The sequence below is a fragment of the Alexandromys fortis genome, unplaced genomic scaffold (assembly GCF_014885135.2).
Source record: "Alexandromys fortis isolate MF-2015 unplaced genomic scaffold, M_Fortis_MF-2015_v1.1 scaffold_194, whole genome shotgun sequence".
Classification (NCBI taxonomy): domain Eukaryota; kingdom Metazoa; phylum Chordata; class Mammalia; order Rodentia; family Cricetidae; genus Alexandromys; species Alexandromys fortis.
Window position 1 is genome coordinate 1,482,721 of NW_026068075.1, and position 22,115 is coordinate 1,504,835.

General features: G+C 41.4%; 1 protein-coding gene across 1 annotated transcript in view; it reads left to right on the plus strand.

The window, feature by feature from the left end:
- Positions 1-22,115, plus strand: part of Gpc4 (glypican 4) — a 109,755-nt gene that overhangs the window by 58,434 nt on the left and 29,206 nt on the right. The window contains exon 2 of the mRNA XM_050121670.1: positions 16,316-16,474. Coding sequence (XP_049977627.1) covers positions 16,316-16,474 — 159 coding nt within the window. The remainder of the gene's footprint in view (positions 1-16,315; positions 16,475-22,115) is intronic.

A 22,115-nucleotide genomic window follows, 5' to 3' on the forward strand; every position in this document is an offset into this window, starting at 1 on the left:
TGTTTAAAATAAATGCCTCAGGAACTAGAGAGAGATAGTTCAGTGGTTAAAAGTGTGCGTATTTACTGCACTTGTTGTGGAGGACCCAGATTCAGTTCCCAGCACACCCACATCAGGCCTTTCCAACTGCCTGTGACTCCAGCTCCAGAGTTATTTGACATCTCTGACCTTGGGAGAATAAACACACACACACACACACACACACACACACACACACACGTAATGTGCGCGCTACAAAAACAAATGTTTTAAAAGAAATGCTTTTAAGACTACTAATGCTAAAATGCAAACACATCTTCATCAATAAAATGAACAGATCCCAGAAACAAAAGCAGGAACCCACAGCATCTTCTGATTTCTGTTCATAATAATAGCTCTTATTTCTTACAGTGTTAACGATGAAACCCAGGGCTTTGTGCCTGCTGGGCAGTTCTGTCCCGTAGCTGCACACCGGCCCATAAATACTATTGACTGAGACACTGTAAACCTTTAATGCCTCCAACAGCTCTCCATGAGTAGGTCCAGTATTCTCCCAAAGTCATAAGCAACAGAACAACGCCTACGCTCAAGCCTTTATGCTGCTCATAAAACATGGTGTCTTCTGGCTTAAAGAATACAGTCACAGAATTTTAGCCATTTTTAAACTTAGTTCTAACAGGTACATTATATGTAGTTAGTTACCGTCTTCAGTTGCTATTCCTGTGTTACTGATTGTTAATGTGGCCTGGTAAGATAGCTGGGAAGGGCGGCTAAGGGTGTTGCCTGCCTTACAAACCAGAGTTCAGTCTCCAGAATCCACAGGGTGGAAGGAAAATGCCAACACCCTTAAGTTATATTCTGACCACCAAATGTGTGTGTGCTTCGGCATACTAACACCCATATACATATGCACACAAACATAGACAAATGAACGAATAAACAAATACATAACCAAGCATATGTATTAGAAGACTTTAAACAAGTGAGCAAAAAATAAGTTCTGTTTCACTTCTTGGGCTAGAACCCAGAGCCTCAAGTGTGCTAAGCATGTATTCTGTTTCTGCTTTACCTTGCCCTGGGCTCATTAGGAAGATTTTTTTTTTTATTTTTTATGGTTTATTTAACTTTATTTTATGTGCATTGGTGTGAAGGTGTCAGATCCCCTGCAACTGGATCTTCAGACAGTTGTGAGCTGCCATGTGGGTGCTGGGAATTGAACCCGGGTCCTCTGGAAGAGCAGTCAGTGCTCTTAACCACTGAGCCATTTCTCCAGCCCCTAGGAAGATTTTTTTAAAGATTTATTTATTAATTATGTATACAGTATTCAATCAGCATGTATGCTGCAGGCCAGAATTGAATACCAGATCTCATCACAGATGGTTGTGAGCCACCATGTGGATACTGGGAATTGAACTCAGGACCTCTGGAAGAGCAATCACTGCTCTTAACCTCTGAGCCATCTCTCCAGCCCTAAAGATTTTTTAAAACCATGTGGTTTTTGATCTAGTGTCTCTATATAGCCTTGGATGTCCTAGATCTCTATGTAGACCAGGCTGGCCTCGAACTCAGAGATCCGCCTGCCTCTGCCTTCCAAGTGCTGGGATCAAAGGTGTGTGCCACCACTGAGCTTTTGATGTTGTTGTTACATTTCTCATCGTTGTGGCAAAAATACTTGACAAGCCTCTTAAGGAAAAGATTATTTTGGCCAACAGTTTGGCAGTAGCCATCATGGAGGAGAAGGCATTGCAGCGGCAGGAGCATGAAGGATGCTGGCCACACTGTATCCACAGTTAGGAAGCTGAGAAAGAAAGCCAGGCGAGTGTTGGTCCTCAGTCTGCTTTCTCGTTTTTATTCAGTCTGGCACCTTAGCCCCTGGGATGGTGCCACCTGCATTCAGGACCGTTCTTTCCTCTTTTCACCTTTCTGGAGACCCTCATGGACAAGCCCACGAGTGTTTCCATGAAGATTATAAAGTCAGTCAAGTTGACAACCAAAATCAGGCATCATAGACCCTGAGATAATTTATTATATTTGTAGCCAAAAATTATAGAATCACTAAGATTCATAATATAATAATGAAGCAATAAAATATAGGACTCTGCCCTTTGTCTTATTTGACAAACCCATCATTCGGCTAAGTGGAAGCTCAGATTTTGTGCTGCCCAGCATCTTTTCTGATCTCTGTATGTGTATACAGCTTTCTCTCTCTCTGTCTCTGTCTCTCTGTCTCTGTGTGTGTGTGTGTGTGTGTGTGTGTGTGTGTGTGTGTGCGCCTGTTTGTGTTTACACATGTGTGGAGGCCAGAGATCAATGTCAGGTATCTTCCTCTATTATGTTCTGCCTTATAATTTTCTCTGGACTAAGAGGCTCTCATTGAACCTAGAACTCAATAATTGAGCAAAGCTAGCTGACCAGAAAGCCTCAGGCATCTTACTGTCTCCGCCTTTATAGCCCCAGGGTTTTAAATACACAGATCCTTGAGGATACCTGTGCAGCAAGCACTTTATACTGAGCTGTCCCCAAGTTCATTTCCAAGTTCATCTGTTTACATGACTATACTATTAACCCAGTAGAGTAGTTGTCAAAGTCCACCAGCTCACCAGGTTTTCATTGCTATGATGAAATCTCTGAGGCAGGCAGGCTTTCTAAAGGAAACAAGTTATATTAACTCTAGAGTTCTGGAGAGTCAAGGCATGGTGCTGATCTCAGCTTAGCTCTGTCTAAGACCTTTTGCAGATGGTGCCTCAGAGTGAGTAGCCTGTGGAGGAGGAAGTTTCTCACACCGGAAGTCAGAGGCTGGGTTTTCATAATCTTCCTAGAGTCTACCAAGTGACCTTCTACTAGGCGCCTCCTGTTAAAGTTTCACCTCAACCGTGCCACAGTAGCAAGCACGCCTCTAACATATGAGCCCTGGGAGACAACCCGAAAACCATATTCAGACCATAACAGCCAATTGGTATTTATAGTGGGTTATGTTCATTGTCGTATATTTAAACCCAAAAGCATAAACATGTTTTCTATAGAGCCTAGTTGAACTCGGTCTGCTTTGTGCAATCAAGTTGCAAAAATCAACACTGCTGGGCATAGATAGTTTGGCCTTAGCTTTTGAAAGGGTCCTTACTGTCCGACACCGAGACCGAGACAATTGGCTAGAGTAAATTACATGCTGCCACAGTCCTGCTTACACCATAGGATTGTGCTGTTGGGACTCAGTATTTGAGCACAAGGTCAGATGGATTCAAAATGTGACATGGGATAGTTTTTCCTGTTCTTTTATACTTGTGGTTAGTGCTTCTTGTAAAACTGTACTGCAGTCTCTGCACGTTCAAGTAGATAATTACAGCATTGACAAGTATTAGCTTTAAGACAAGGCCAGTGTTTAGTTTGGTTATTTATTCTCATACTTGCAGGCAGATTCTAAAAATTATTCCTTCTTGGTTACCATGGGATCAGAGGAACTACATAGAGGAGGTCACTTTATTTTTTATTTTCCTTTGAAGTACTTTTAAGTATACTCTTAAAATACATCTTGAATGACATACCATTATTCATCTGAACATAGGACAAAGCATATTCAAGGAGAGGAAGCAAAAAATAAGTATATTAAATGCCTTACTCTTTTTCTGGGAGAAGGTCCGGGTACAAAAGTCGGTCCTTGAATTTTCCGAATGAGACTGTATTTATTGCCCTTCTTCTCTATGAAGGGTCATTTTAATAATTTTTACTATCACATCAAAGACTCTTCATGATAATTATATTCAATAATTGCAGTAGTTATGCTGTGTGCCATCTGCAGGCTCTGTGTAATGGAAACTAGGGGGGAAAACAGACCTCTGTGCTTGGTGGGAGTTACCATGGAACCCAAGGCTTTGGTGCCAGGTCCCCGTTTGCATCAGTTGGAGGTGACTTACCCGTTATTGCGCAGTACTGGCTTGTACACTTTCCTTTTCTGTTTCTCTCCCCTGGCGCATTTCAACCATTTCTTTCTCCCTTCTGTCTCTTACTTGCTATCGTACTGAATCACCCATCCTCCGTGATCATGGCCCATCCTAAACTGACAGAAGGCCAGCCACATTCTGGGTAGTGGTAGGAATGTTTTTGGGCCCAAATGATGATCACCATAATTTTTTTTATGGATTAATAGTTGGCACATGACCCACAAAATTTATGGCAGCCAAGTTGGTAGTTCAGAGTACTGCGACCAGAACACATTGAGCCAGTTGTTTCAAGTTAAAAAAAAAAAATGGACTGATAGTCTGAGTTCGTGAGCAGCGGGTTTCAAGTGTGTCTGTTGGTCAGGGTTCGCAAGCGCCTTTGTCTCCTCTGGATCCTGTGTCAGACACCACCATTCTATAGCAACTCCAGTTCCAGGCTTTCTCCCTCCATCCCTGCCCAAAGTGGAAATGGGAACACGTAGTCCTTCATTATTGCTTCTCTGACAGTTCTGTGGTGAAGAGAACCAGGCCACTGTCTATATGACTGCGCTGGCTCTGTGGTGCTGTAGTGACTGAGCAGCCTCGAGCTGGTTATGTGAGTATCTGAAGATTGCCAGAAACTCAACAGATCTGGAGGAACTTGAATGTATAGTAAATGAATGTTTGTCTTTGTTTTCTATAATTTCTGTTTTGTTAGAAAATTTATTATTATTATTATTATTATTATTATTATTTTAGATGTGGAACCCAAGGTACTAAACTACATTCCTAGCCTATGTGAATTCAGTTTTCCGTGTCGTGAATAAATAAACACATTAAGACCTTGGTTTAGCACTCAAGATCTGCTTTTATATATATTCCTTTTCATTTTCTTGAGCCGGTGTCTCACTGTGTAGCCCTGGCTGACCTGGAACACACTATGTAGACCAAGCTGGTCTAAAATTCAACTGAGCTAGGCCTGCCTCTGCCTCTCAAGCGCTGGGATTAAGGGAGTGCACCATGCCTATCTGTTTGCATGGGACTTAGAAAACTGAGAAAGATGGTTGGTGACTGCCATTACCTCCTTGCACATAAATTGGATGGTACATACCTTGGATTTGTCTTAAAGTATCCTTTTACTGGGGTGTTAAAGATCTCAGGACAAAACAAAAACAAGAACCAAGGATTATTACTGGTATGGCAGAGAGGGCATTGTAGGCAAGTTACATTACAAATAAAAGGTGGACATAGCATAGCCTACAGTATCAACACTGATTGAATAATAAGCACACAGCCACTATCAATTCATTGGCTTTACCCCACTCAATAGTCTTAATTTCCAAATTTAACTTGCTACTCGTGGATATAGGCAATCTCAATAAATCAAATCACATATTGTATATCACACAATTAGGTATAAATGTATATCCTCTGTAAATATATATTACAGAAAAGGGGAAAGTGAGAAGGGTTGCTGTATTGAAGGTAGAGGCAAGAACTGATACACATGCAAAGTAAGGTCTCTGGAGTGTACAGAGCTAGCAGGTGCAAATCTAAGCACCAGGCCGTTTCCAATGACAGTTTGCTTTGTTTTGATTTGGTTATAGTTAATTGTCTGAAACCGGATCCTATGTAGCCCCATCTAGATGCTAACTTTATGTACTTGAAACTGGCTTAAATTCTTGGTCAACTGTCTTCTGGACGCTGGTGTTATATATAGGTATGTACTACTACATCTGGCTTTCAAGTTTCAGTTCTAAATGCGCTGCATATTATGGGGAAAGAAACTGTACTGGAGTTACATGCGTCCTGAGGACAGAAATGGAGGTGTTTCTGTGCCAAGTTTCTTAGAGGAGGTTCAGGACAAATGGCCAGGTCACCGTGCCCAAGTCTTAGTCCCACATCATAGTCTTGGAGTGCTCCTATGCATATAGTCTCAGTTCATTGGACTAGTACATTATATATCTGGTGTGGTTGACAAGCTTATGTCTCTGGTGTTTCTGATAAATTAGATAATAGTCACAGATTTGTTCATTGCATTAGTACATTACTTAACATGGTACACTGACAAAGTGGTGGTTCTTAACTTACATCAGTAAGATGTAGAGCCATCTTACCTTGGCAATTATACTTAAAGTGGAGTAACAGGGTTCCCGGCTGTTGCTTTACAAAATGGAGTAACTCAAGGCTAGGCATAGCCTGAAAGCTGTTGCTCTGGACAACACGGAGTAACCTAGAACATGGTATCCTGTCTTCCTCAGAGGAATTGGGTGGTAGTCAGCCTTCTGTGGGGAGGAAAGGCTTATCTGTCATATTTTTATGAGGGTATGTTTTTTTTCCCCTGGGGTCATCTGTAATTGCACAGGAGATCCATATGGTTGCTAAGAAAGACCAAGTTGCTAATAACCAGACTTCCCTGATGTCAGGAATCTCCTTGACATTTTCCGACTAGTCCTATCACCTGTCAGAAATGGACCTACCAAGGCCTTGGTCGGTATGATTGCTAAGCCCGTGTCTCTGGTGTTTCTGTAGCCATGATTCATAGCTTAGATGACAGTTGAGATACACTATTGAGCAACAAAGAAAAATGTCCTAGCCAAGGGGGTTTCCTCTTTAGGCTGCTTTCTGTTTGTAGTAGAGCCTTGGAATGTGAGGAGTCTTCAAAATGTCATTTTTGTGTTGTCTTTCACCCATCCTCTGCGGAAGAAAACCTTGGCGATTGGGATGGAGGACAAGAAGAAAAAAATTCATAAGAACAGCTGTGGAAAAAGTTGAGAAGCTTGATTTTTTTTTTATAGGCACTTGTAACAAATACCCTTAGAGCCTTTACATGTGTGCTTCTTCCAGAATTTCAAGATCACATGTGGCTCTTTCAGGTCATTGTATGGTAATGAAATCATAGATGAATTTGGGATTGGATTTCTCCAGACGGTCTGTTCAATGAGTCCAGTAAAAGTCATAAATTAGGATTTGACTAAGCTTCTTAGTCTTCAAGGTATGTGTACCTGCCTCAGAGAATCAGTGTCAGGAAAGGTTTTTCTTTACCTGTCCCTAGTTATCCCTCAGGAACCCCAGCACGCTTTCTTGATCCTTTTAGTAACACTGTTGATGATATATCTCTTGGAGTCTGAGAATTGTTGAGGAGCCTTGGTGAAACTCTAGTGTTACTCTTTCCTGTTCTTGTTCCTACCATTGGATCCTAGAGGTAGTGGTTGTAAGTGTGCAAAATGGATGAGGTTGACTCAGCTGGGCAAAGCATTTGGTGTACAAGCAACTGTCGCTGGGTGCATAAACACATGTCTGTGATTCCAGAGCTTCTGAGGCAAGATACGAAGTGGACATAAAAGAATTCCAGTGAACAATAAATATAATACATGAGCGCACAGGCAGACACACACACACATACACACACACACTAAAAACTGCACAAGGGTGGTCTAGATGCTCAGGTAACACAATGCCAGCAAAATACCCAGCGTAGGTCAGTGCGTGTGCATTGCAGGCCATTCAGTCCGGTTTGGCATAGGTCACTTTGTGTAAATCTTTGGTGCAGTTCAGATGGGGATCGAAGATCCTCAGATACTATCTGAAGTTCCTAACGAACTTGTCATTTAAGAAGTAATACGCAGCTTGTTTGGTTTTTATCTGGAATAAAATGTAAAGCTGTTGTTAACTTGCCAAAATGAAGGGCGGACTTGTAAAGAAACAGCGCTATTTCTCCCAACTCTGCACACAGAAAAGTTATTCTTAGAGAAATATAATAAAGCTGATTGTAGAAATGTGTGTGTTTCTCATTGGCCTTCTCTCCTGTACCTTGCAGGATTAGTAGACCTAAAAATAACTGGCAGTCTTAAGCCTTCCAGAGCTGTATTTTGGCAAGGTTTTAGCAAAATGCTAACTAGCTGTGTTTCTCCTACTGATTGGTAGGTGATGGCAAATCATACATCTGCATAATGACTGTAATTTATGTGCTTTATTATTGAGGTTTAGGTCAAATGACTTCAGGCTTTCGAAGCATGTAGCACATTATATGCAGTAATTTCACTCCTTTTTGGAAGCAGGGAGGATGGATTAATGTATACACTCCCCTACCCCCTGGGATTATTAAAAACCTCTGAGATTTGCTTTCTTTGTTTCCATGAAGCAGGCCATTGTGTGTTCCTCCTGGGGCTCTTAGGTGGCCTGGAAGGGCGGAAGTTGTATAGCAGCCTGTATTTTAGCCTGCTTCTGTAGCTACGTGAGTTCCCATCTAAGAAGTGAACTGAAGCTGTTTTGGCAATGCCTTAGACCAACAGCAAGGAATTGTTTTATGTTCACAACAAATAAAAATTAGAAAAGGGGTAAGGTAGCAATTGAGAGATTAGGGAAATTACCCCAGCAAATAATAGCTTAATGTAGCTTCCTAATATTAGAATTACACCAGGTATTGGTCTTGTTGAAAGTCATCATGGTACCTCTTGTTCCCCCTCTGCCATATGCATGTATCCTTTACTTGTTTAAAACCAGCATTTACTTTTTTAAAATTTAACTTTTCATTTTAGCAGAATAGCTAAATTGTTATTAGATATTTTTTTATCTAAAATTTTTTTTAGCTATCTTATTTTTAAGATTTTTAGATGCCATATTTACACGGCTCATTATTAATGCCTGTGCTTGGTGTGGTACACTTGTCCCAACTCAGAGTCACCACTGATACATTTCTCTCGGTTCAAACCTGTACTTCATTCACACATGTGGGGCGCCCGGTGCCTTTTCAGATATTGGCAGATGTAGCCCTTTCACCAGAAGCAGGTGTAATCACTCTAGGAAGAAACTGCTCACCCTTTACCCATCGAGCCTCCTTCCCGCTCAGCCCAGCTCCTTCTGAAGTAACTGCTAGTGCACTTTCTGTCTCCAGATTTGCTGATGGGAAACACTTCTTACATGTGGAATCACGCAGCATAGACTTTTTCACAGGCTTCTTTTACTTAGCAGTGTTTTAAGCCTCAGTCAGGTTGTAAAATATATCAGAATTTTACTTATTCTTATGATTGGGTATTACTCTTTTATGCAGGAATGTTGACCCATTCCTCTGTTGATGGAAATTTGGAAGTTACCAGTGGTGCTGCTTTGAATATCCACATACAATTTGTGATTATTTTTTCTTAGATTTTTTCCTAATCTCAGTCCAGAATCCCATCCAGGATATTACATTGTTGTGTATCATATTTCCTTATTTTTTTGCTCATGGGTGTTCTATACTGGCCTATATATCCAGCCCAAGACTTTGCTTTATTGCTTAAAAATAAAAAAAAACTTAAAACCCTTTTACATCGCTGTAAAAATCATCGAATTTCATCATGACGTCTTCACACATAGAGACCATGTACTTTGCTTGCATCGGTTACCACCAAGTTTTCTTAACTCCCCTCTCGTTAGTCCCTTTTGCCCCTGCTAGTCCTCATTGCAGAACCCAGGTATCTTTAAAACATCTAGATTGTGTGTGTAAGGGATTGGCTCTGGTTTGTAGTTCATTTAATGTGATGATCTCCATGTCTGTTTTTTTCCCTCCATAAATCATGTAATTTTGTTCTTTGTGGCGGAAGAAAACCTCCATAGTATCTCTATCCCATTATTTTCTTTATCCATTTATCTATGGACGGCCACATAGCCTAATTCCCTGTCTTGGATTTTCTTTTGATGGCTCTTAAGTGATTGTATTTGCTTGCCATCTTCACAGTCAAATATACACACTAGTCAACTACTGGGTATGATTTTTTTCCTCCACATGTTACCCCCCTGTCAAAAATTCCTCCTTTTTCACCTAGTACAAGTTGTCACAAATACAACAAAGTCTAGAGCTTCAGCTGATTTGGTTTTGAGGGTACCTGTCTGTAATCTTAGTCAGTGAGAGATGGAAACCTAAGGACTAGAAGTTCAAGGTCATCCTAGAAGTTCAAGGTCATCCTAAACGAGGTCATCCTTGGTGGCTCAGTGAGGTAGAGGCCCGCTTGGGCTATATAAGAAAGATCCCTTTCAGCTCCCCACCCCAGTAGCAACAAAACAGATAGCTTTCATTTCCTTTGTGAAGACCCCTCTTCATACCCCATGTGAAACAGCAAATGTTAGAGAAACCGGTGCAAACTCCTTGCCTCTTACTTAGCATTTACACTTCGCATGATCTACTTTGTTATTCCTGTACCCCTCATGCGTTCCTTCCCCCGAGCGTGCAATGAGTGACTCTTCTTTCCTGAGTGCGTGTGGGCAGGCACTTTGCCAAGGTGGAGAGAATGTTGTGCCTTCCCAAACACGTGGTGTGGGCCAGTATGGCTTCTCCTCCATTTGAGAAGCCAACCACCATTTACAGCAGGTTCCATGAGAAGCTGAGTTATGAGCATCTGAGAAGAAGTGACCATTAGCCGCACCCATTTGTGCATCAGAGCCAGTCTTTGGTAAGGGGAGTCGGTCACAGATAAGCACAAAAACCTACTTCTCTGGACTGTTCGCCGCAGAGTGCTGTTACAAGGCCAAAGAGATTGCCAATGTTCAGTGTCTTCTTTTTAAACCATCAATTTCAACTGAAAAAAAAAAAGGACCAAAAAACACACGGCAAGATTTCATAGTAACGTACTGTGATTGTCTTTGGGATCTACTGCATTGATATTAAGACCAAAGAGAAATACATAGAGCAGCTATCATTCAAAAAGTCTGGTCCTGTTGAGAGATTTTTTTTTACCAATGCCATAGACCTAAACTTTAAAAACACGCTTCACTGAGTCTCATTCAAGCCTCCTAGGACAGGGTTGGGGGACTTTTCCCCCACTATTGAGTGCCACTGGCCCACAAAAGAAAAAAAACAGTAGTTGAACCTTGTACAAAAAGCAGCTTAAATTAGGTGCTTCCTGAGAAAATCGTAAAGTGTTCGGTTCACCTGTCTTTTAAGGACCCCTGAATAAGCCCTACAAATACAATATCAGCCCCTGTTTCATAAAACATGCATTTAAAGAAGTGGGGTGTGGTTAAAAAAAGACCAGTCAGCAGTGTGAGGGCAGGCTGGAAAGCAGACAGAACATAGTAAAGTGATAAGGGTACATATGTATAGATCGCCAGAATTGGGGAGGCAGGAGATCGAGGTGGAGAAATGAAGTGGTAGCCTGGGGGACAAAGGACAGTCGGAGATCCTTATCTATATTGCTTGTTTCCTGCTCTGTCTCACGTGGACTGCTGCCTGTCCCAAATCAGCTCTGTTGTCCCTGTGTTCAGCTCTGGTAGCCTAAAGGAATGCGACACCTTTCTGAAATGAGAACTGTATGGAATGACCGGGTTTAAAAAAGGAGTTCTTAAAAAAAGCGTTTCAATGGATACAGCAAACATGCAATCAGACCATAATTCAAACACCCTACATGCTCTGCCTTCAAGATGAGTTACCTTGCTGATTAAAGTGTAATTAGCCAGAGGTTTTCTCTTTCTTTTTTCTCCTTTTTTTGTCTTTTTTTTTTTTTAATTTTGGTCCAAAGCCTTACACATACCAGGTAAGCACTGGACCACTGAGCCAAATCCCTGAGCACGTACTCAGATTTAGGTGCTCAAAGAATAAGGGGAAGGGATGCAGTGAGTGGCGCATTTGAAGAATAAAGTGGATACATTTTAACTGTCAATGTTAGGCAATGAGTTTACACTGGCTGCTCCCAAAGAAACTGACTGGCTTCAGTTATGAAGAGAGTTCCTCACAAAGGAAATGAAGATACTCTATTGTGTTGCTATCTGGGGGGAGAGGGTGGAAAGGAGGGCCTGAGACAGCCCAAGGTGGCTTCTAACTCATTGTCACCAGGGATGATACTCTACCAGAGGACCTGGCATTCTGTGCCTAACACCTACGCGGTAGCACACAACTGTGTGCGACTCCAGTACTGTGAGATCTAATGCCTTGTTTTGTCTTCTGCAGGCACCTGTCATGCACATGATACACAGGCATATGTGCAGGCAAGGCACTTAGACACATTAAAAAGTTTAACAAAGAAGAAATAGTCAATTTCATAAGACACACAAGGGCCTGTAAGATGGCTCAGCGAGTAAAGGTGCTACCAAGCCTCCCTCACAAGCCTCCCTCACCCCAAGACACAAAATAAAGAAAGGTAAAAATTCTTTTAGAAGGAGGTCTTGTTGCTTAAGTGCTCAGAGATTCTTACTGCAACACAGTTATAATTCAAATGCCCAAGACTGTTGTTGCCTTTTTCTTCCTTCTACTTCTTAGCAGCATTAACTGCTCATGTCCCTTATCCCCAGCAGCTTCAGTGTGCTTTGGAGTTTAATTTACAAGTGTGTATTAGAGTACACATTTCTTTTGGCCAAGACGTGAAATTAAATTTTCAAGGAGCACCTTTTATATAGCTCAGAGGAGTAGAAAGTGAGGACTCTCAGAGGACGATGGATCTGGCCATCAACACATTAGCCATGTTTCTAGCTTGTTGGTATCCTTTACACAACACAGGCTTTTCTCACCAGCAGGTCACATCTTTTTGGAAAGATCTAATATGAAGGTGTACTAATTGCCTTTATTAGGCATTTCTCAGATAAATGTACTCTCTATAATCAAGTATAAGCATGCCATCGTAAGGTCCTCTTGGAGCTTTTGGTGGACGTGAGATGAATAGAGTGTCTGGTGTGTGTGTGTGTGTGTGTGTGTGTGTGTTCGTGTTCACGTGCGCACGCACAAACCCTCAGACACAAGTATACTGTTGAAGAAAGGGGTCTTTTATTTTGGTCTATTTTGATAGTATTCAGTAAATCAACAGATAATCCATTTTCGCTGTGTGAGTTTGCTAAGGTTTAACAACTAGGCATGAAAGCGCCTTTAATCCCAATACTTGGGAGGCAGAGATGGTGGATTTCTGTGAGTTTGAGGCATGTTCTACATACGATGGCTTCCAGATCATTCAGAGCCACACAGTGACCGTATCTTAAAAAATAGGTGGAATAGATTTTCCAAACTCCTGAGATTTGTGTGTGTGTGTGTGTGTGTGTGTGTGTGCCTTGAATATTTGAATTTCATAATGCCCAATGGAGTCTTTGTAAAGGGGTGAGAAAGCTATGTATGCCAGGCTAACTTTGAACTCTTAGAGATCTGCCTGAGTCTGCCTTCTGAGTACTGTGCAGTAAGATGATATGGTTGGGGCCTTTATACTCTTTTTTGTGTTTAGACAATTAGAGGACCCCTAAAACTTGAAAGCAGCAAACTGCCTATCAGTGTTGATTATGTGTTCTGGTACCAACAACCCCAAAAGAGGGACTTTTTAAGGTTTTTTTTTAATTTATTGATTCTTTATGGATTTCACATCATGCATTCCGGTCCCACTTATCTCCCTGCCCCCTCCTACCACACACACACATACATCAAAACTGTGCTTAAAAGAAAAACAAAGAAACAAGACAAAACAAAACCAAAGCAACAACAACAGCAACAAAAAGAATCTTGTCATGGAAGCTACAGTGTGGCCCATTGAAGCACACAGTTTACCCTTTAGCCCATTCATCTTGGACGTGTTCATTGCTACAAGTCATTGGTCTGGTTCGAGGCCTTTGATTTCTGCTATAACGCCAGTAATGATAATGGGCTCTCAATGATACTCCTCTTGGATATCCTGTTTGTTGCCCTGTGTCATGGAGAATCTGCAGTTTGGGATCTGCAGGTTTGTCCCCTTCACATACTCCAACAGTTCATAGATTGGGTGGATGTTGGGATGGGTCAACTCATAGGCCTGTTTCTGGGCCTGGGTGGTAACAAGGTTGGTGAGCCCGCTAGCTTTCCCTCATCCTCAGCTCCAGAATAAACTCTTGAGCACTGCATTGGCTGGTTTCCCCAATGCAGCAAGGAGCAGGGCCAGAAACAGCTCTACTGTTCTTCCCAGGCAAAAGGGGTTGCGTCAGTCTGAACCTTAGCAACCTTTGTAACTGCTTTTCTTTCACTGAAATCTGAGTTATTTTTAATAACTTCAGCTGTAAACTATTTTTTAATTGTCTTCAAATCTTTTTTCCCTGTTAGTTAAAATTATCTATTGTCCATGGCTTTCAGAAATCACCAAGGAAACAATAGTTTGTGGGTGGAGAAATGATTGTTTATTTGAATATTGCCCTTTCATGCCTCACACATTTTAGTTTCATTAGTAACAGTCTCTGTACCTTTTAATTGCAAATAATGATTATATGTTGTAGGAAATTAAGGTGCATTACTTTTGTTTATGCTGTATTTGTTTAATTCAGTGAAGCTGTGATTTTTCCCCCCCTGTCTAAAACATCTGATGGTCTAATAAAAGAGCTGAATGGCCAATAGCAAGGTATGAGAAAGGACAGGCGGGGCTGGGAGGCAGGGAGTACAATAGGAGCGGCAATCTGGGAAGAAAGGAAGAGCAAGAGAACAAGGGGAGGGTCCAGCCATCCAGCCAGTTGTGGAGTAAAAGCGACAGTAAGGTTTACAGAAGTAAGAGAAAGGGAAACGCCCAGAGGCAAAAGGGTAGATAGATTCATTTAAGATAAGATAGGCTGGCTAGCCAAGCAAAGGCCAGACATTTATAAGAAATAAAAAAGCTTCCATGTTTTTATTTGGGAGCTTGGTGGTGAGCCCCCTCCCCCCCCCCAGTAAAAAACAACCAACAGCATATATACTGAGTACATGATAAAAATAATTACTCTCTCTCATGCATACATACATACATATAAATGTATGTAATTATTTGTATCTAGGCAGTAATAATCTAGTGATAAGCAATTCACATACAAACTCTATTTTACGTTCAACACTCCCACCTAGCCCTAATGCTCCTTTGGTGTCTGTGTTAGGGGAAGGCTTGTTTTATGAAAGTATACAAAAGCCAAGCAGTAGAAGATGTATTTGTCATCCCATGGCCCTCTGTCTGTTTAACACACTAGTGTCAAGCTCCCATGCCTCTAGCGGATTTATTCTTGAGTTTGCATTTTGAGATGAAGTCTCGCCATGTTACCCCTCCAGTAGCTGGGACAATAGGTATCTGCTTTAGTACTAGGCCCAGATCCCTGAGATTTTGATTGCATTAGCAGAGCATTGAAATCAAATCTTGTGAATTTGTATAAAGTTTTATCAACCCAGTAACTATTGGAGAGACTCATTTCATAGTACCTGGTCGGGTTTACTTTTGGGCTTTTCTGAACCTCCTTGGTCATTTTGAGGTGATGCATTGGTTCCTTCAAAGCAGAATTTTCATTCTGTGACTGGCGAAGAACCAAGAAGAGGAGTCATAGGCGAACCCGTCCAAACCTTACCTCTGAACTGTGGACAGATTGTAGTTCTAAGAGCATAAACACTTTGTAGCCTAGGTCGCTATACAGTGAGCCATCTGACACTGTTAACTCTGGGCTACATCACTACATAAAGATCACACTTATTGGAAACCACCGGTCTGTGGGAAGATAAGTAACTACATCACACAGAAGGTAGATATAGTCTGATAACCTACCTAGCAGGTGGCAATATAAAATCTCAACATAGAGTATTATCTGCAATCCCTTATAAAGAAAGGATTTAGCATAGAGATTATCCAATATGAACCTCCATACTTTTTCTTTGTATGACCAACCCTGTGAAATGTGTATGGGTCTCTGCTTTTCCTCAGTAGAATTCATGCTTTTATAAATTTACATGTTACTTTACTATACTACAATATGGACTTACCTATTGGGTTCTTATCACACTTTATAAACTATTCTCTCTTTCTCTTGAAATATAAACTCCCAAATTCTTTTAAAAAAATCTCTTGTTTACAAGAATTATGAAATATTTCACACAGAATCATAAGGAATTTATGAAAGAGCTTTGTGTTACTATTAACCAATGCTGTTCTTACGGCCCCACAGTGACTTCTGTGGTTAAGCCATCTTAATTACAAAGTTTTACAAAGTTCTGTTTTTTTGTTTTGAGGGTGATGGTAGCTTTATGACTCATCACAACTTCCATTTTGAATTCCAATTCTAACTCTATATGAGTTCATTAAGTTGTGAAGTGGTTAGGCCTGGTTAATTTTGGTGTGTGTTGTTTTATTTATTTGCATTTTTTTTTTTTTTTTGGGAGACAGGTTTTCTGTGTAGTTCTGGCTGTCCTGGAACTCACTTTGTAGAGCAGGCTGGCTTCAAACTCAGAGTGCTGGGATAAAAGGTGCACGCCACCACACCTGGCTGAGAGCTTTTTTTAAAAAAAAAAAATAATAAAGTTCTATTTCAAAACAACCACACCAAAACTGGGATACAAGAATAAAGAGTTTTCATGTCCGCGAGTCCTTTTAGATCTGTGCAATGGTTGAGCTTTCACAAAGGGCTTCCCTGGCGACCGTGAAGAGGATTGCGCATGGAGAGCAAGCCTTTCTCTCTTGGGCCTGCTGGCCAGTGCTGACACAGATTGTCTTTCTACCTTCCAGGCGACCATTTGAAGATCTGTCCCCAGGGCTACACCTGCTGTTCTCAAGAGATGGAAGAGAAGTACGGCCTGAAAAGTAAAGATGATTTCCAGAGCGTGCTCAGTGAACAGTGCAACCATTTGCAGGCCGTCTTCGCGTCCCGCTACAAGAAGTTTGATGGTATGTGATCTGAGTTGCATGTAAGAGGTGACAGCTGTTGGGTGTGAGCGCGTCTCAGATGGCTTCTGTTCTCTCTCGGTGCTTCAGTTTCCTCCCAAGATGTGGTGGTGGCCATGTGGTTTAAGCAGGCTTCCAGGGGCAAGTTAGCTAAGCAGCTTGCACTGGCATCTGTATACTAGGCATTATGGAAATATGGTCAAAGGGAGTTAAAAATAGATGAGGTTCATTTAAATGCTTTCCTTTCCTTTCTTTGGGTGAACGCTGCATAGTGTTGTTGACGCAAGTCACTGAACAAACGACTTCCTAATAAAAAGCAGGCATCTCAGAACCGTCTTAGCCGCCCCCCCCACTCCCGAATCCAGTAGAGAGGTTCTACAGATGCTGGACTTCATATTAAATTTCCCAAGGGACTGCCAACTACAGTTCTTCGAATCCCCATAGCACATAGACAGGATTGGTGCTCAGCTCTTGAGCATCCATACAGCCAATAACCTGGAAGTAGCCACTACTCTATGCTCTTCACTAAGCTTGGCTGCTTCTCCAGGCTCCTTAAGAGCTGAGGTCTGGTATAGTCTTTGAATGGAAAAACCACAGGACTCTAAACCCTCTAACGTGGTTACTTTCATTTAATAGAAAGGAAGGAGGCAGATGAGAGGCATTTCAAGCCCTACCTGAAGCCACACCACAGATAACAGATGCAAAACTAGAATATGGGGTCCCAGCATCCCTAGGATTCCTTTCTGTGATGTTGCTCACTCAGGATTGTTGTGAAGTAGACGTGATTTAATCAGAACAACTTCCTTTGTGCCCGTTTTAAAGGCCATTCTAATTACATGGTACCTTTGAAGCAAGCTTTTTTTTTTTTTTGACATTATGCGTGGTGAAGGAGTACAAGGCAAATTTTCTAGATGTGAAAGTCTTTGAATATTCCTGCAAAGGGCTTGTTACCATGGTGAAAAGTTAGACGAAATTAGATTTGATAGAGCTGATAAGACAGTCCTCAACTATAGAACAGGTTGTATTTCAGGCATTTGAGAGTCATTATTTGAAACTTTTTTTTTTGTAACCAATTTAATAAGTATTAGTAAGCTGTCCAAGCTAGACTGTGATGCATTTTATTTGTAATGCAGTTGTACTTAAATACTGTCTGGATTTTTTTTTTTTTTTAGTGTATACCATTGATCCTATTCACTGTTTCAAGTACACTGTGTGCAAGACGTATTTGGTCTTGTTTTTGCATGCTGTGGCTGGGGAAGGAAGCCAGCACATCACACATGCTATACATGTACTCAACCACTGGCCTATACCTCCAAACCGTTTGGTTTGAATTCTATCTCATTTCTCTGGATGGGAGAGAATAAATATATGTATCTTTATATCCTCCTGATTAACCCAGCCCTCGTATATCTAGCTTTTTCTGTTAAAGGACACATGCTAATACTTTGTGAAAATAGATGTTATTGGTAAGTACAGTGTTAGACCCTTCCTTGTCTCAAGATCACTGCTTTTGTTTTGAAAGCAGCAACTCATTCCTAATCTCATTATCCATCCCCTTCAAGTCTATCTAATTTTTTGAGAGTCCTGTGGTTTGTGATCTTGCTTTGCTCTCCCTAGTGCTAGGGCTACAGGTGTGCACTACATGCCCAGAAACAGCGACAATCTCTCGACTCTGCCATAGACGTGAATGGCTCTACAAATCACCACATGGGACTTTCATAGCAGAATTACAAAGGCAACAAGTCCTGCTTCCGTTGAGAGCAAGATGCAGTGGAGATTCCCCATCCCCAAGCCCACCTTCCCTAAGCTACCTCATTCCTTTTTTCTTTTGTAGACGCAGTACACTTGGAGGACAAGATAAGAAATAAGGCATTGAAAAAATGCTTAAGCTTGAGGTTGAGAGAGATGCTCAGAAAAATGTAAGACACACCCAAAAGCATAGGTCTGGGTTTCTTACAGAGAAAGTTGTAGACTATAGCAAATGTCCAACTCTTGGTACAGACTTCTCTAAAGAGAATTGTCCTATTTCTGGTTATACATATCTTTCTCTGGAATAGAGCCCGCAGTCATGGCCTATGGGCCTGCTGGTTTAATGTTCTCCCCCTTCTCTTTCCCCATGGTTTTATAGTAGTATATTACATAGTATGATTACAATGTTCAGGCTTTCTTTTGAAGAAAGCTATATAGAGAGCCGCTATCAGTAAGTGTTAACATATGCTTGGATTTTTTTTTAAAAAAATATATAAACAATTGCTCTTCTTCACATTCAATAAATACATTAAAATTTACCTTTATAGGTTCCAAAACCTACTAAAAATGATTATAGAACTTCCGTTTATTTTTTCTGACTCTAATTTAAAATATGACAAAGACAATAAAGTTAATGAGTACCAATTAAAATTTGTTGTGAGCCGCTGAAATCCGTTTGGTCTGGAGATCAGACCAGAGCTGGAATACTTTGCACATTTTCTTGACGTTTTCTGAAATCATTTTTCATGGCAAAACATCAGTTGTCTGGTGCCCAGCGATCCTTTTAGTAGGTGCTGCATCGGATGTTTGATTGATAGTTCCAGGGGTGTTGAGTAAAGTGCTTTAGGGTTATTTCAATTCTCAGAAGTCCAAGGGTAAGGTTGTTTTGATCAAAGAACTGCCCGAACTGTGATAAAGAGGACAAACCTGTGTCTTTGATGGAAAAAGAAGAGAGGAAATTTGGCAAAGAAACAAGACGGTGGCTAGGGAACGAAGGAGATAGCAGAGTTACCCACAAACCCCTGGAGATACAAAGTGAGGAAATAGCAGAAGGGGAGGGGGAAATAAAAGGTGGTCTGGCCAGGTCCAGGTTCAGAATGCATACTCACAAGAGATGATTTTGAGCCTTGGCAACTTCCTGTCTTAGCAAAGTGTTATGTAGATGCATGAAATGGCTTCACTGACCCAGTTTTTGGTTACTGGTGCCTCCGTTGCAAGAGAATGTGGTTCATCACCTGATTTGCCATTTTTAGACTTATCATGTGTGAAGAACAAATCCTTTTTCCTGTTTCCTTGTCTCTAAGAATTTTTTTATTGGGGGGTTGTTTTGCTTCTGCACCTCTCATTTTCTGTTGTTCGTGTATCTCAAGTGACTCTATAGTTTATAAGTTGATTTGTACATTCTAAGTTGTGTGTGTGTGTTTTCAGACCTGCATAAATACAAGAAAGACCTCATTTGACAGTATCTCCTTATAGCACTTCAACCAGTTTCCTGGGTTTCTTTTTAAAATATTAAAATTATATTACTACTATCGCTACTTCTTATCATCATTACCATCATGCGTGTGGACAGCTGGCATGTTCATGCCACAGGGTGCATGTCAAAGTCAGGCAGCAACTTTCAGGACTTAGTTTTGTTTCCACTGTGGGTTTTGGGGATCAGACTCAGTTTATACCCACTGAGCAATGTTGCCAGGCTGCCTGTTCTTTAAATGTGTGTCTCTGGTTATGAGGACTGGCTTTTGTATTTTTCTGTTCTGCAAGCTTTTTTTTTTTTCTATACTTGATTTTTATTGAGCTCTACATTTTTCTCTGTTCCTGTCCCTTCTTCCCCCCACCCCCTCAACCCTCTCCCATGGTCTCAATGCTCCCAATTTACTCAGGAGATCTTGTCTTTTGCATTTTTTTCCTCTGCTCCCCTCCCTGCCTCTCTCCTCTCCCCACCCAACAAGGACAAGATCTTCTGCAAGATTTTTTTTTGGTCAACTCTGTCTTAAAATGGTCCCAGAGCCAAAACTCTGGAGTGACATGGTTAGCTGCTCCCCCTCTTGGCCAGTCTTGGGAATTTTTTAGTAGCGAAACTGCTCGTTAGGTGAAGCAGTCTCATGACTGTGCTAATAAGTGGCTGTTGGGAAGAACTGCTTGGCAAAGGGAATGAATAGAAATAGTAGAAGGGAGCATAATCCGTGTTTGGGGAACTACAACGTAAAGACCCGTCCCCCACATGTCTGCCACTTCGTGAGGCCCATTGTTTTTGAGAGAAACATAGGCTATTAAAGTGATCAAAGCTGCTGGGTTAAATACATTGCTGGATTGCATCATGAAAATTGCATGCATGAAAATGACGCAATCCCGGTGAAGAAACCCGACGGCCCACCAACTACCTGAGTCACACTTGTGTGCTAGAGATTTTGCACACTCAGAGAAATCTTACGGAAAACCAGAGATGGCGCCCGATACGAATTTCTTGGGAGAACTCTCTTACTTTGTCATTTTAGGTGGAAAGTAAGACAATTCGGTTGCGAGACAGAGCACAAGGAATTGTTAGCCCGATTCTGCAACAGGACCCTCTGTGACCTGGAGCAATTAACTGGGTCTCAGTTTTTCCCTCCATAAAATGAGGGGTTGAGCTAGATGCTCCCTCAAAACCCTTTCAATTCTAAAAATTCTGCGAATCTTTTAAGCATGTGCCTGGACCAGCTGCTTTCGTGGAAGGTCTTACAAGTTGCTAATTAGCTCATCTGTATGGGACCCTCTTTCCCCCTGTTGTTTCTTAACCCCCAGCTACTTTCCCCAGGTCTTTGAAAACCCTCCCGTGAGCCTGCAGCTTGTTAACTTGAATAATAGTAGAAATTTTCTGAATTAGCTTAAAAGGCACATAAAAGACATAATTGTCTGTTCTGTCTGTCCGCCTGGGCAGGGCAGGCTAGAGTGGCTATCATCACAAGCCCCCCTGCTCCCCCGTTACCATCGCACACAGGCATGATATGAAGTACTCTTCAGACTTCGCTGAATCTGTGTTTTAATCTCTGTAGTTGATAACAGCTAGTACTTCATTAGGCTGGTAGGAAGACCAATGTGGAGCCTTCAGTGGTTGAAGGCACTTGAATTCAGAGGCCTATGAAAGTATTAGCCGCAGTGAGAGTAAACTGTCCACTCGCCTTCGGTGACAAAAATACCTCAGCTTCATGGCCATTGAAATTTCATGGCTTAAGTTGAAATTTTGAGAATTTTTTTTTTTGCCCCCTGGTCTTAACTATTCTTTTTTTTTTTGAACTTTGTGGATTTGTTATTGGAGCGGGGAGTTTGTTGCTGGCCCATATTAATAAAGAGCTCATTTTTTAGATTAGAACAAACCCTAAAACACGTTTTGAATGTTACGGAAATGTATATAGTAATATAAACTGAGACTGTCTTCTGTTTTTGGAGACAAGGCCACATTATGTGGGTCAGGATGGTCTTGAAGTCACAGAATGACTAACGGGGTACATGACCACTGCCTGTTTTAGGATTTGTTTTTATTATTTTTATTTAAGCGTACATGCCTGTGTTCATGCGTGATTATATGTGCAGGACTGCAGGTGCTTGGGGAGGCCAGATGAGGGCCTCAGACACCCTGGAGGTGGAGTTACAGGCTGCTGTGAGCCACTTGCTGTGGGTGCTAGCACCTGAACTGGGATCCTCTGTGAGAGCAGTGTATCCTCGAATAGCTGAGCCATTTCTCCAAGTCCCTAGGTTTTTTTTTTTTTTTTTTAAGTCTTCACTTTAGATTTCAGTCATTAAGACTTTAAAACAGTTGTGGCTGTTTGAACCCTCACTACAGTGTAGTGGGCACCAATTCACAGGCAGAGTGGCCACCAAGTACAAAGAAAGACATGAAGCCATCTGGCCTATT